Source organism: Garra rufa, chromosome 3, assembly GCF_049309525.1.
Source record: "Garra rufa chromosome 3, GarRuf1.0, whole genome shotgun sequence".
Taxonomy (NCBI): Eukaryota; Metazoa; Chordata; class Actinopteri; order Cypriniformes; family Cyprinidae; genus Garra; species Garra rufa.
This window is the reverse complement of record NC_133363.1, coordinates 14,703,174-14,717,875: the sequence shown is the minus strand read 5'-3', so window position 1 is coordinate 14,717,875 and position 14,702 is coordinate 14,703,174. Positions and strand designations below refer to the sequence as shown.

The 14,702-nt window shown below is 36.0% G+C and overlaps 1 protein-coding gene across 1 annotated transcript in view; it reads right to left on the bottom strand.

The window, feature by feature from the left end:
* The window catches only part of mrc1a (mannose receptor, C type 1a), a 76,558-nt gene that overhangs the window by 38,320 nt on the left and 23,536 nt on the right, over nt 1–14,702 (bottom strand). The window contains exons 2-8 of the mRNA XM_073836559.1: nt 11,780–12,181; nt 10,260–10,433; nt 8,204–8,359; nt 7,926–8,039; nt 7,675–7,815; nt 7,112–7,294; nt 4,883–5,040 (exon numbers count right to left, since the gene is read on the bottom strand). Of these exons, the coding sequence (XP_073692660.1) occupies nt 4,883–5,040; nt 7,112–7,294; nt 7,675–7,815; nt 7,926–8,039; nt 8,204–8,359; nt 10,260–10,433; nt 11,780–12,181 (1,328 nt within the window). The remainder of the gene's footprint in view (nt 1–4,882; nt 5,041–7,111; nt 7,295–7,674; nt 7,816–7,925; nt 8,040–8,203; nt 8,360–10,259; nt 10,434–11,779; nt 12,182–14,702) is intronic.

The following is a 14,702-nucleotide window of genomic DNA, read 5'->3' as shown; positions in this document are numbered from 1 at the left end:
TTTTCCCCTCAGAAAACTCTGTTGAGATAATTTGAGTAATAAAGCCCGAAATACAACATATAAACAACATATTAAAAAAATCTGAATTGTGAGATAAAATAGGCAAATTTAATATGACGCAGTCTGCTGCAGCAGGTTCACGTTGCTGTCGCTTTAAGACCAGATGCACAGATCATATATTGTGACACATCTGTATTTCTCCCAACTGTTTAAATTCACTCAAGACAAAACCGACTGCATTTGCATGAATACTCTCCAAGAAGGTGCATTTTGACATAACTTTTCATGTAAGTGTGTAGCAATAACATGCAAACGTAAACTTAATTCAGTATTTGCATGCTGACTGAGAGGCGCTTTCGGTGAGCATGCTTTGGGTGTGTGTATGCAAAGAAACCAGCAGGGTTTCAAGTACTGGTAAGACTTTTAAACACGTGTGAATACTGAATGTCACTTTCTTAATAATGCATCGAGTCAGTAAAATTTCCATTAACTGTGCCTGGACTCGGCAATTATTCCCATGTCCGAAAAGCTTGAGTCCGAGTCAAGTCCGAGTCAAAATGCATCCGAGTCCGTGACAAGTCCGAGTACCCCAACTCCACATCTGACTCCAGAACTGATCCAACCAGAGTCAAGGTCTTCCACCACCTTCCTGCTTTGCAGGTAAGACCTATAAACCAGCACTATTGTGGAACTATAGCCCATAGAACAATTAACTTGGTCAAAAAAGCTTTTTGGTGGAAATAGGGATATGTGTGCCCAGTAACGTATGCCCAAGCAACTCCCAGCTCTAGCAATTCCATACCTCATCGCCCCTATGCTGAGTATGCCCAGAGCTGCCTCATTTACTCTTATACAGGGTTACACCTTTTAAGTGCATCCTGGGTTACCAACCACCATTGGTCAGGGGGACCATCCCAGTGTCCCAAGACTTCACTGTTTTTGACTAGGTCCAAGGAAGTTTTAGATCCGAAAATCTGAGCTGAACACAAACACAGACATCATTCCAGTTACCAATAAGGACAAATAATCTGGCTTTTCAACAGGGACCTATGACTGAATTCTCCTACATTCCATGTCTCTATGTTACAACAGGCACAACCATCACCATCTCCTGATCCATTAAGGTTGTTGGAACTCCTGTTTACCTTGTCTGTAATACTATCAAGTCTAGACAAACAGGAAGAAAGATATTCTTACTTGTAGGAGCAGATGAATCCTAGACACTTCTTTTATTTTGAACTTCCACAGAGTTCACCCTAATTATCATCAGAGGTGGGTAGTAACGAATTACATTTACTTCGTTACATTTACTTGAGTAAATTTTTGGGGTAACTAGTACTTTTAGAGTATATTTAAAGATAGGTACTTTTACTCAAGTACATTTATAGTGAAAAAACTTTACTTTTACTTCACTACATTTGATGGCGTTCCTCCGTTACTGTCCTCAGAAACATGTCGCTGGTATTTTCATTTCATGCCTCATAAAACTGCGTTAATGCTGCTTTGTGTTTAGCTGTTACTATGGAAACCGTAATATTTCAGCGCTCTTAAAGCGCCCCCTCGTGACAAAGAATGAATTTTTCATTTCCAATACATTTTTTTCAGCTGTTTATGGTCAAATGATTGCAATTGTCGACCCATGTTTGTATGCAGCAAACACAATATTTACGTTTTAAATAAATATAATAAATTATATACTCAATTTATCCATTTTAATGTTATAAAGGATGAAATGCCATAGTGTAACATATTTTGTTTTTGTGTGAAACTGTATCTGAATTTTAAATCATGCCATTTTATGGCTTAATATTCTACTTTACATTGTCCAATCCCATTACTGTTTATTTTCCTTTTGCAGATCTTAAAATGGTTATGAATTGCTTTAAAATAATATTTAAAAATTCTGCAGATACACAAAATGAAATAAATATAATGAAATAAAATTACTTCCTTGATATTTGTTTATATTTGTGTATTAAAAACATTTTTGATAAGACTCCTATCTGATTTTCTATATTTAAAAAAAGGTCTTTTTTTATTTTATTTGGGCTAGTTAAATTAATTTTAAATACAAATATAATGTTTTCAAGGAAAAGGTGTGCGGAAGCTTTCCAAATTCAGGGTCTTCACTTCATATCAAGAAGTAACTAGTAACTAGCTACTTGAGTACTTTTTCCATCGGATACTTTTTTACTCTTACTCAAGTAACTATTAAGATTGAAACTTTTGCTCATACTTGAGTAAATATTTCCATAAGTACTTGTACTTTTACTTGAGTACAGATTTTGGGTACTCTACCCACCTCTGATTATCATGTTCCACAACCTTATGGTAGAGGAAGAGTTGCACCTGGAGGTGCTTCAGGGGACTGGGGACTGTAATGCCTGCCGCTGCCATCTCTTTTTCATACTGTTACCACCTCATCTCCTGCAACCTGAATTGTATGCCTGTTGACGTCACTTTGATACCTTTATATACAGTGGATGTTCCTTTGTTTGATTGCACTTTGTTCCTGTTTGAAGTCAAGTTTTTATTTGTGTTTATCTATAAACTTAATTCCTGGGGTCCGTTCTTCGTACGTCGCTAACTCAGTTAGCTGGATTTGATTGTTGCATCTCGGACTTGGTGTCATAGCAACAGGTCCGTAAGCTTAAACCTGCTCGGGAGCAGGTTTATTTCATGTAAACAGGATTTAGGCTGCGCTCCTGGAGGGTTATGATTGGTTGAAATGGCGAGGTCACATCTGATTGGTTAAAGAGCACGACTGACGCGGACTGACTCACGTGGGAATAGAAAAGTATCTTGCAAGAAAGTGTAGAAAGTGTATATATATATATATATATACTACCGTTCAAAAGTTTGGGGTCAGTACTTTTTTTTTTTTTTTTTTTTAAAGAAATTAATACTTTTATTCACCAAGGATGTATTAAGTTAATAATGAAAAATGTATTAAAAGTTAATAATAAATAATTTACATTGTTATATATATAGATATATATAGAATATATTCTATATATAGAATAAACACTGTACTTTTTAAACCTGTTATTCATGAAAGAATCCTGGGGAAAAAATCACAGGTTCCAAAAAATATTTGGCAGCACAACTGTTGATATTATCCAACATTGATCTTTCTAATAATAAATCAGCATATTAGAATGATTTCTGAAGGATCATGTGACACTTAAGACTGGAGTAACAGCTGATAAAAATTCAGCTTTTCATCACAGGAATAAATTCTATTTTAAAGTATGTTAAAATAAAAAACATTATTTTATATTGTAAAAACATTTTGCAATATTACTGTTTTTTTCTGTATTTTTAATCAAATAAATGCAGCCTTGATGAGCATAAGAGACTTCTTTAAAGACTATTACAAGTCTTACTGACCCCAAACTTTTGAACGGTAGTGTATAAAAAAAATAAAATATAAATAAAATAACATATCAAGGAAAAAACATGTAACATGGGCAGCATTAATGCATTTAATTTGTTCACTACTTTTTGCCAGCCCTCTCTCCTTGCTTTTGCAGCCTTTGCAGTGTTCCCTTGCGTTTTAATTAAACTCTGAAACTCCTGAAATCCCTCAATCAAGAGTTCTTGCTCTGCTGCAGAAAAATACTGAGCGCGCTCCTTCGACATTTTCACCGACCAATCAAAGAGTTGCCGATCAATGTTTCTACTATCGATACGTACCCCCTTTTAAGCCACCCAGTGATCTCAAATGACTTAATCCAGCTATACTGATCATTAACAACAGGTGCGTTCGGAGAACCGGAATAGCAAGCTCATTGTTAGCGCGATGATTTGATCTTGGATGTGTCATTTGATCTTGGATGTAGTAAGCCAGGTACGAAGAACGGACCCCTGGTCTATTAAAGAGGTCATATGATGTTGCTAAAAAGAGCATTATTTTGTGTATTTGTTGTAATGCAATGTTTTTATGCAGTTTGAGGTTCAAAAAACATTTTACACATACTGTACATTATTGTTGCTCCTCTCTGCCCTGCCTTTCTGAAACACTTCGATTTTAACAAAACTCATCGTTGATGGAAACTAAGGTGTTCTCTGATTGGCCAACTATACAGTGCAAATACCTCCCTTATATACGGCCCTTATCATGTTGTGATGCCGTTTCTCAGCGCGACAAGACAGAAACAACAAAACCCATTATAAACAAGGCATTTGTTGCATCCAGTTGGGACATAACTACTGATTATAATGACTATACTGTCTATTTACGCGTTGTGCCGCGCCACATAAACATAACACCATGTCTGCATTTGCGATCGTAGAATGAGAAACATCAAGCACTACTCTACACTGCTCAAAACTCGCGTCAGTACTGAATTCTTTAAATACGAAAACGTACTTATAGGCTGTCAGTCAGAAGCACAGACTGTCTTTGCAACATTGGAATTGCCCAACTTTAGACTTAACCCTTTGTGTACAGCTGGCATTGAAAGCTGCTCTCCCAGTTTCAGGAAACAGTCCTCTGTGAAATGTGCATCACACACTCGAATATTTGCGTTGTACAGTTCCGGAACAGTGTTGTAAATATAACTTAACGACTGATTTCTAGTTGTATCCTCGTTTGGAAAGAAAACAAAGTACTTTTGCTTTTGTTTCGCAATGAAACACACTGCGTCTCCACAACATGGCGGCTGCAACACTACTACAGCCGGTAAAAGTTATGCCTTCTTTCTTTCCATACAGCCGGTAAAAGTTACGTCTTCTTTCTTTCCATATACATATGGTCGGTGTTACGCTAATCTACTCACCCCGTTTATGTATTAAACTCTGCACATAGATCCTCACCCTTGGCTTCTGTTACAAAAGAATTGGGAAAAATAAAATATAATAAAATAAAAAAACAACCCACCTTTCCTTTAATGAGAACACAATCCTCCATGCGATTTATGACGTGTGAAGGTTCTCCAGCTAGCCACTTGGTGAAGGTGACATGTGTTCTGTCTGACCACTCAAATAGGTTCTGAATCTTCTGATCATTAAGTCCAATCCAGAGTTCATCAGTAGGCACTGCGGAACAAACACTCGGATTAGTAGGATTAATGGTTGGTTGGTTTGCTTGTTTATTTATTTTGGCCAGTGTATTTGTTAAGCTTGTGTGTTTCTTGTCCTGTGTATGTGGGACACTTTTGGTCCCAATGAAGCAAACCACTTAGAAATCATACTATAGAAATCATACTCTTTAACCCTAAAGCTCTCCTTGGGGTCAGGCTGGATTTTTCCTTCAATTTTTTTTTTTTTTTTTTAAAGTTCCCTTAATCTCAGGGGCATGAGACTCTGTGACTTTTCCTAAATAATCAATCTAAAAACACACAAAATAATCCGGACTTGATTCGGTTGTTCTAAAGGTGTGTAAAAAAAAAAAAAAAGACCGTTCTCTCTCATTGAAAATGAATGGGAAAAGTTAAAAAAAGCCTTTTTTTTTCATTTCATTTGTCCAAAAAAAGTAGTAAATCCAGTTTAAATCTGAAATAATTAACATTTAAATAAAGGCCTGGTCCTAGAGCATAAACTCAAAGTGAAACATACTTTCTATCTCTCACACACACACACACACACACACACACACACACACACACACACTCACACACACACACACACACACACACACACATGTTGGGTTTACATGTTTTATGGGGACATTCCATAGGCGTAATGGTTTTCATACCGTACAAACCGTACTTTCTATCGCCCTACACCTAAATCTAGCCCTCACAGGAGATTGTGCACACTTTTACTTCCTCAAAAAAACTCATTGTGCATGATTTATAAGCCTGTTTCCTCATGGGGACCTGAGAAATGTCCCCACAAGGTCAAAATCTACTGGTATTCCTATCCTTGTGGGGACATTTGGTCCCCACAACGTGATGAATACCAGGTGCACACACACTCACCAACACACACGTGTGTAACTGCAACAGGGAGCATTTATATAGAAATTGGCATAAAAAATCAACATATCTGGCATAAATCTGAAAATTTTCATACATAAATGAAAGACTGGTACTAGAGCACAAATGCAACATGGAACAAGCATGTTGACACACACATGTACGCGCACACACACACAAACAGGTGCATTTTTTTAGATTTTGGCAAATGAAATCAGACATAAATGCACAACAATGTGAAGGGGTAGACATCACACAACACACACACACACACACACACACAGGAGCTGCCGTGTGGTTTGTGTTTTTAGCTCTCTGTGATTGTAGCTTTCTGGAGCTTGTTTTTATTTTTATCTTATTATTACTCTCTGCTGTTTAAAGTAATTAAAAACAGCTTTACTCCCAACAGACTTGTGAAATTATCCGTCACACTAATCTGACCGCTCACTTTACCCGTTAATCCTCGACTGCAGTGGGTTAGCTATTTAGCTTAGCTATTAGCTAGTCACTGGCGACTTGCATTTACATTTACGTTCTCTACTCACGTCTACTACCGCTCTCCTTTTTCTCTCGCGAACCGTTTTGCTTTTATTCCACAACCACGATTTGCAACAAGTTAACATTCAGTTAGCCGATTACAAAAAAATTAAAAAATAATAGCTATATGGTAAAAAATAGATACAATAGAATTATGAATGTGCAAATGTTATGTACAAAATAAAGATAAAACAGAAAGAATTCTGAGTGTGCTATTTTAGATTTTGAGAAGCAGTGTACAGATGTACAGTCCTAAGATGTATTGTTCAGGTGGAATAGCCTGAGGGAAAAAGCTGTTCTTATGCGGCTCAGTGATGATTTATCTGTATTGGAAGGCAAGAACAGAAACAATGTTTTCTTATTGAAGGACAAGGTTAAAGTAGATCTCATTTAGACTAATTCATTCGCATTCATGCTCTTGTTTTCTTCTTTTTAAAATGGCAGAAGTGATGCAACCAGAAACCAGATTTTTCTTTTGGCAAATGTCCCTTTATAGGGACTACGTTAATATATAGATTGTATAAATAAATAAATAAATAAATAAATAAATAAATAATCATTATGTCTATGGAAAGTCCACATAAAACATGGAAACCCAACATGTGTGTGTGTTGCTAGAATGTAGAATTGGCACTGAGACAGCACATACTTACAGTATCCACTCTGTGATATAATAAAACTATGCTCCTCTATGTTGTGTATACTGGCCAAGTCTGCTCCTTCCTTGTGACATGCTGCTAACGCATCACTCCACATCATCTTGGTCCGCTGCAGATAATAGCAATGACCAGCATATGGAACCCACGCAACAGGACAGAAGTTAGGCTGATCTTTACCTGCAAGAGAAAAAAGAATCTTTATAAGTCTTTGTAAAAACCTGCACATGATGTATCAATGCATACCTTTAGTATAGTGTGCGGTGATGCATAGTGTCTCCAAAACATATTAGGACACTTGAGCCACACTTCAAATTGTCATTTATTAAATGCCAAATATTGGAAAGAAAACACAAGCACACTTTTCAAGTGCAAAAACACCTTTTGGTTGTCAAACATAGATATAACATGTCTATGGTTAATGTGAACTAACTGACTAATTGCTAAAAAAGTAAAAATGGTTCAAGTGACTTTGTTTCAAATAAAAGCTCCATATCATCTGTTTAAAAATACCACAAAATATGTCATACCAGGACCACTGTAGTATGTGGGAAGCCTACCTGGTGGAAGCGTGTTATCTGTAGAATTGCCTTTGCGACAGATATAACCTAATTTCTTACTGCAGGCTATACTCTCCCACTTTGATGCTTTACCAGCATTTAATGCTCCACAGTTCAGGCCTGGTTCCAGAGAAGGATGACCTGAAGGTTACATAATAAATTTAATCAATTCCACAACTGAACTTGGACTTCCTTTAAATGGGTACATGTATAAAATTGTGTACATTTATATGTACATGGATTTTATTTACCAGGAGCCCAGTTTAGATATCTGAAAGGATTTCCATTACTCCACTGCCAGCCACTCTCAAAGTCAAGACTGTTAAGCCCAATCCATAGTGTGGTGCCAAAGACATTTGTCAAGCCTAAAGTACAAAGTGTGTTATATAATGAAATGCTACATTATTTATATCATATTATTGGTTAAAAAAAAAAAAAAAAAACTGAAAACATTACTGAAAACATTAGAGCATGCAATATATTTTTCTTTGTGCACAACATGTGTTTGAAGGTAAGTACTTGAGTCTACCTGATATATAAGCCTGCTCATGCAGCTCTGAAATGCTGAGAAGATCAGCATCTTGTTGCTGGCAGCTTTTTCGCGCCTGATGCCAAGTCAGTGCCGACTGCATGTTCCTCTGATATAACACACCAGTCACTGGATCACTGTCCCAGCCTGAACCCGCTATTGCACACAGTGGGTAATATGAAGTTGTAGTTAGTTCCTAAATTAATCCCTAAGAATGAACACTTTGCACAATATCATTATTTAAAGGGATAGTTCACCCAAAAATTAAAATTTGATGTTTATCTGCTTACCCCCAGGGCATCCAAGATGTAGGTGACTTTGTTTCTTCAGTAAAACACAAAGATTTTTAACTCAAACCGTTTAAGTGTGCTAGTCTTATAATGGCAGTCAATGGGCACCAAATCTTTGACAGTAAAAAAACAACAAACACAGACAAAACCAAATTAAACCCTGCGGCTTGTGACAATACATTGAAGTGTTAAGACACAAAATGATCGGTCTGTGCAAGAAACGGAACAGTATTTATATCATTATTTACTTCTGATCCACCGCAACATTCAACTGCCCTGAGTGTGTTCACAACTGCTGGCACGTAGCGCGTCAACATGATCTGCCATAGTAGATGCACACGCGAAAGTGATCTGTCGCGCATATACACTCATTGTTTTTACAGTGCACAGCGGCTACTCGAAATGGAATTTACTTGTGCTTATCCTGATTTTGGCAACCGATTAAAAACGAAAAGATTATGTTTTCCTGTGCAAACTCATCCAGGAATGTTGACTTTTCACCGACTACATTGCCAGAGCACGTTGACGCATCATGCGCCAGCTGTTGTGTATGCGCTCAATATAGTTTAATGTTGCAGTGGATCAGAGGTAAATAATTATATAAATACTGTTCAGTTTCTTGCACAGACCGATCGTCTTAACACCTCAATGTATCGTCATGAGCCGCAGGGTTTAATTTGGTTTTGTGTGTATGTTTTTTTTTTTTTTTTTACTGAAAAAGATTTGGTGCCCATTGACTGCCATTATATGACTGACAGACTGCAAAGTTTTGAGTTAAAAATCTTCGTTTGTGTTCTACTGAAGTAAAGTCACCTACATCTTGGATGCCTTGGGGGTGAGCAGATAAACATAAAATTTTCATTTTTGGGTGAACTATCCCTTTAACAATGTAATAACACACTTCAGAAACCCAACATTTTATTATTATTTGCAAATTTTTCAGGTATTACCAGAAAGTAATCACCATATGTTTATATTAATCACCATGTGCTGATTTGATTGTAACTTTCACAACACAAACAGTGAGATTAAGTGGAAATAACTGTGTGCCATAGGATGTGTTCGTCAGCAGGCTAGCTTTCAATTGTCCTGCTTGCATTTTGTTCATTGACAGGAACAAAGAAAAAACAGGAAAAGCAAGGAATGTCACTATCTAGTTCTGCTACAATAGCATTTCTCTTCATTTCTCTTCCTTCCACCTTCCATCTTTTTCATGGAATCTATAATGGGAGGTCATAGGTGACGGTTTTACTGCAAAGATAGCAATTTACTGACCACTCACTTCTTTGTCTATTAAATGAATCATATTTTCAATGCTACTAGCTACCAAAAAAAATGATACTATCTGTAAAAATAGATATGTACATTAATTATTGTGTGAGTGTTATCAAAGCTAATAGACGACACTTGTTCTATATAATGTGTAAATTGTTTATTTTTCAAAAAACCTTAAACAATTTGTATGTACTAACAACAGCTCTTCTATCCAGATCACATCTTTTTTATGGAGGCCTTTTTAATGTTGAGATATATATTGAATACCACTGCATTATATTGCAATACCCTAATAATGTATTATCAATACAGGGTTCATATAAAGTGATAACATTTCAATTTACAAACATAGCTTCATGACATATCCACCACATTGTTATTAGATAACTTTATAAAAATAAATATTCTGAATGCAATGCAATCCTCCTCACAGTGCCAAAGGTGGTCAATAAATAATAAATAGTGATGTTTTTTGTGATGTGTTGTCTTACTTTTAGCTGGGCAGAAGCCCCACTTTCTCTCCGTGTCGTATTCCGTCTCTGTGGAACACCATAACTGACCATCTGATCTTCCCTCCACAATGCATTCAGCATACCATTTGTCATCAAATTTAAACGGGAACTGGCATGGTTTTCCAAATGAATTTCCACCTATCGTATATATCGCTACAGAACATCAAGAAATTAAATTAGTAGACAGTGAGAGAATGATTTATGTATTTGATCTTTACAAGTAAAATGTAAGTCTGTGTAAAGGTAATTCAGAGAACTGTTAGAAATGTATTGCTGAAAAAACTTTACAAAGACTGTGAACTATGTACTGAATTGTGGAGTTACACTGTTTTTCACAGTTTTTGTGTTAAGAATTGTTGGCCTGAAATCATGTCTCGATGACGCACTGGGGCCACTGAGCATGGCCCCTCCCCTAACACTACAATAACTAGAATGCATTAGTATCAGTGGTCACTACTCCTACTACTACAGCAGTTACTACAGCCTACAGTTTGCTAGCTATATATGCCTTCGTGACGTAAATGCATATTTCCAAACATGTATAGCTTTCCTGTGAGTATGCATGGTTTCAATGTTGATAGCATTTGAAAGCAGAGAATACTGCTTATAATATGTTTTATTTATTAGCCTTTTTTTTTCCAGATTTGGCTGGGTGGTTAATAACATATATTTTTTCTGTGTTGTGACAAATTCACATATTTAATATTGTTTTACACAGACTATAATACAATACTTTAAGCTTTTCACTTAAAGATAATTTATAATGATATTCCATTTTTGGTGGAAGCAAAAACATTCTGTTTTTGTTTCTATCTTTAAATGCAAGAGATTTTTCTGTCATTTTTCAATGATAGATTGAGGGTTATGTTGTGCCATGCTCATTTGTTAATTGTTGTACAGGTGATCATGTGTGAACTGTGATAGGATGCCTACATTTATATGGGGGTCATATTCCCTTCAAAAATAAAATTACCCCATTTAATTTTTGTGTTATCACTAGCTGCCCTAGTGAGGAGAAAAACATGGTGCACCATGTAGACCTCACTCTGGGGAGAATCTAAGATAATATGGCAGATTATGTCACCAGTCATAGCCAGTGCATATCCTAGTGTGGCACTTATTTACAATAAGTCCGCTTTAACACGTCACTTTAGAATTATAAGGTTCTATCTGCATTCTGAGCACTTTCGAGATAAGTTTTTGCATTCCATAGACTTCTGTAGATAGAACCATTTTTGCTTTCTATAAAAAAGGCCCAAAAATGTACACAGCTTACAAAAGAAACATCAAATAATGTAAATAAGTTGTCAAAGAATAAGAATATGTGAATAACTCAATTTTGATAAAAATGTCAGATAGAACCTTATAATTCTAAGGTGACAAAATGCTTACGAGGATATTTATAACACAGATAGGAAATAAAAATGTATGTTAAATTGTATTCTTATAAGGTCTTAATAGCTTTTAAAATGTCCTGTTAGATTATCAGGTAGTCATACCTTGATATCCATGAGAACACAAATCTTCTTTGCTTCCATAAATTTGCCAGCGACTCCAAGAACCTGTTCCCTTATACAACATCATATTTGGCTCATTTCGATTACCATAGTTTAGGTGCAGTGGCTGTCCCTTTAGGCCAAACAAGGTCTCATTCTTACATTCCCAAGTTTGTAGGGGACTAAGTTCATTGCAGGGCAGAAGAAGAATTTTGACCCAATCTTTGATGTTCTGGGCCCCCAAGCAGAGTTTCAAAGAGAGGCTGATAATTCGTGAGGAAGAAATCCATCGGAAACGCTGAGACTCAGAAGACACATCGCATGGTGCAGTCTGTACTTCAGAAGCACTCACAACATTCACACATTTGTTGTGATCCTCGTTGTAGATTAGGAATGTGCTGGTGTCTGAATGTATGGGAAAAAAAAAAAAAATATATATATATATATATATATATATATATATATATATATATATATTAGATGATGTAAAAGACAACACATTCCATACACATTCTATAAGTCATTTATCTAAACAATTGAAAAATAAAGGCAACATGAACACTTACTTTAAGTTTATTTATTTATTTATGTATTTATTTATTTTTATGCAGAATGCATTTTGATTTTTATTTCAGAACAAAATTAATAAAACATTTTGTAACCTGCAATGCTACAAATTAAAAGGGAAATCAAATAAGGATGTGTAATTAAGGTAAAAAATAAAATAAGGAATAATTATATATTATAATTGGATATAAGTTTTATAAAATCGGAGTGACTAATAATAAGAATAAGATTTATTTGTATAGCCCTTTTCTAGTGCTTAAGGTCGCTTTTACAGTAAAAAAAGAATCAGTAATAAACAAATATGAAAAACTAAAACACAAATGACAAGAAAAAAATATTACAAAATGAGAAAGCAACACTATGTAAGAAAGGTAATATTCAGAAAGCAAACAGAAGTAGGACATTACTTATAAATGATAACATTCAGAGAGCAAGTGAGTTTTAAGAAGTGATTTAAAAATCAGGAATATTATTCAGACAGCGAAGAGATGGAGGGAGAGACTTCCAAAGTTTGGGTGCACTAAAACTGTATGATCTACCCCCATTGAAGCAAGGCGATACCGAGGGATCACTAGAAGACCAGAATCAGATGAGCATAATGAGGGAGTTGGGGTGAAAGGGGAGGAGCAGTTCACAGAAATAACGTTATCTCTGTGTCCTGCTCACTTTTAAATCATTGCATAACCGTTATGCAAAGATTTAAAAGTGAGCAGGAGAATTTTGTGTTTAATACGATATTCAACAGGAAGCCAATGGAGACTGAACAAAATTAGAGTGATGTGAGCAGAGCGCTTGGTGTGGGTGAGTAGTCTAGCAGCAGAGTTTTGGATATATTGTAGCCTGGAAATTGAACTGGAAGGTAAAACACTGAAAAGGGTATTACAATAATCAAGGTGAGATGTGACGAAAGCATGAATATTGGTTTTAGCATATTTAAGATTAATAAAACGACGGAGCTTGGCAATGAGACATAATTGAAAGAATGCGGACCTGGTAACATTGTTAATATGCACTTGAAAGGAAAGAGTTGAGTCAAAAATAACACCTAGAATTTTAACAGTACAGGATGATCTGGTGAGTGGCGGGGTTCCAACAATAATGATCTGAGGTTAGATCATTGGTTTGAGGTTAACCAGTCTTTTATTTCATGTACACAAGTAGAGATTTTGTCAATTTGGGTGGATATAGTGGGCCTACATACAGAGTAAATTTGGATGTCATCGGCATATAAGTGGTAATTAATAGCATGTCAGTACAAGATTTGACGCAAGGGAAAAATGTAATATAATAAATAATAGTGGGCCATGAACAGATCCTTGTGGGACACCTTGCTTTAAGTGGACGGTAGAGGATTGAAAATCCAGAACTGCAATATAGAACTGCCTGTCAGATAGATAAGAAGAAAACCAGGACAGAGCAGCACTAGAAATACCCATATCAGAGAGGCAAGAAATTAGTAAATCATGAGAAACAGTATCAAAAGCAGAGCTAAGTAGCAAGAGTAAAGAGAGAAAACCAGAATCAACAGCGAGTAGTAGATCATTTACTACTTTAACATGAGCAGTTTCCCTGCTATGCAATGGTCGAAAGCCAGACTGAAATGGATCAAAAAGATTTTATTTTTTTCTAGAAAAGACTGAAGCTGGGAGGCAACAGTACTTTCCAACAATTTAGCAATGAATGGTAAATTTGAAATTGGATGATAATTAGATAAAACTGAGGGATCAAGATTAGGTTGTTTGAGAACTGGGGTGACTGCATCAGTTTAAAGTGGTATAGGGAATGATGAAGAGGTAAGAGATATGATGAAATGTGAAATAGGTGCAGAGATAGCAGAGTGGCATAATTTGAGAAGAGGAGTAGGAACAGGATTGAGACAGCAGGTAGCTGAGTTAGCTTTCAAAATTAACTGAGAAACAGAAGATGGAGTGGTCAAAGAAAAGTTTAAAAAGTTTGACAGGGATTGAAGAGTGGCCACAGAGCTGAATTTCATGCCTCAAAGAAACACTGGTAGATGACATCAGTCTTTTCCAGTAAATACTTCATGAAGGAGCAGCAAAATTGATCAGAAGCAAAGGCATCATATAAAAAGGAGGTTTGGTCAGCTTATTTATTGTGTTAAATAAAGCTTTTGGCCTAATTCATGATTTTATTAATTGAAGCTGAAACAAAGCTAGATCAAGCCAAGTTCAAAGCAGATTTATATTTATTAAGATGTTCAAGGAAAGCTAAGTAATGAATACTGAGGCCAGTCTTCATGTACAGGCGCTCGAGCCGTCTACCAGTAGCCTTAAGGGTTCAAAGCTCAGGAGTGTACCAGGGAGAACAGTGAGTGGAAGAGGCAGTTCTAGTCTTAACA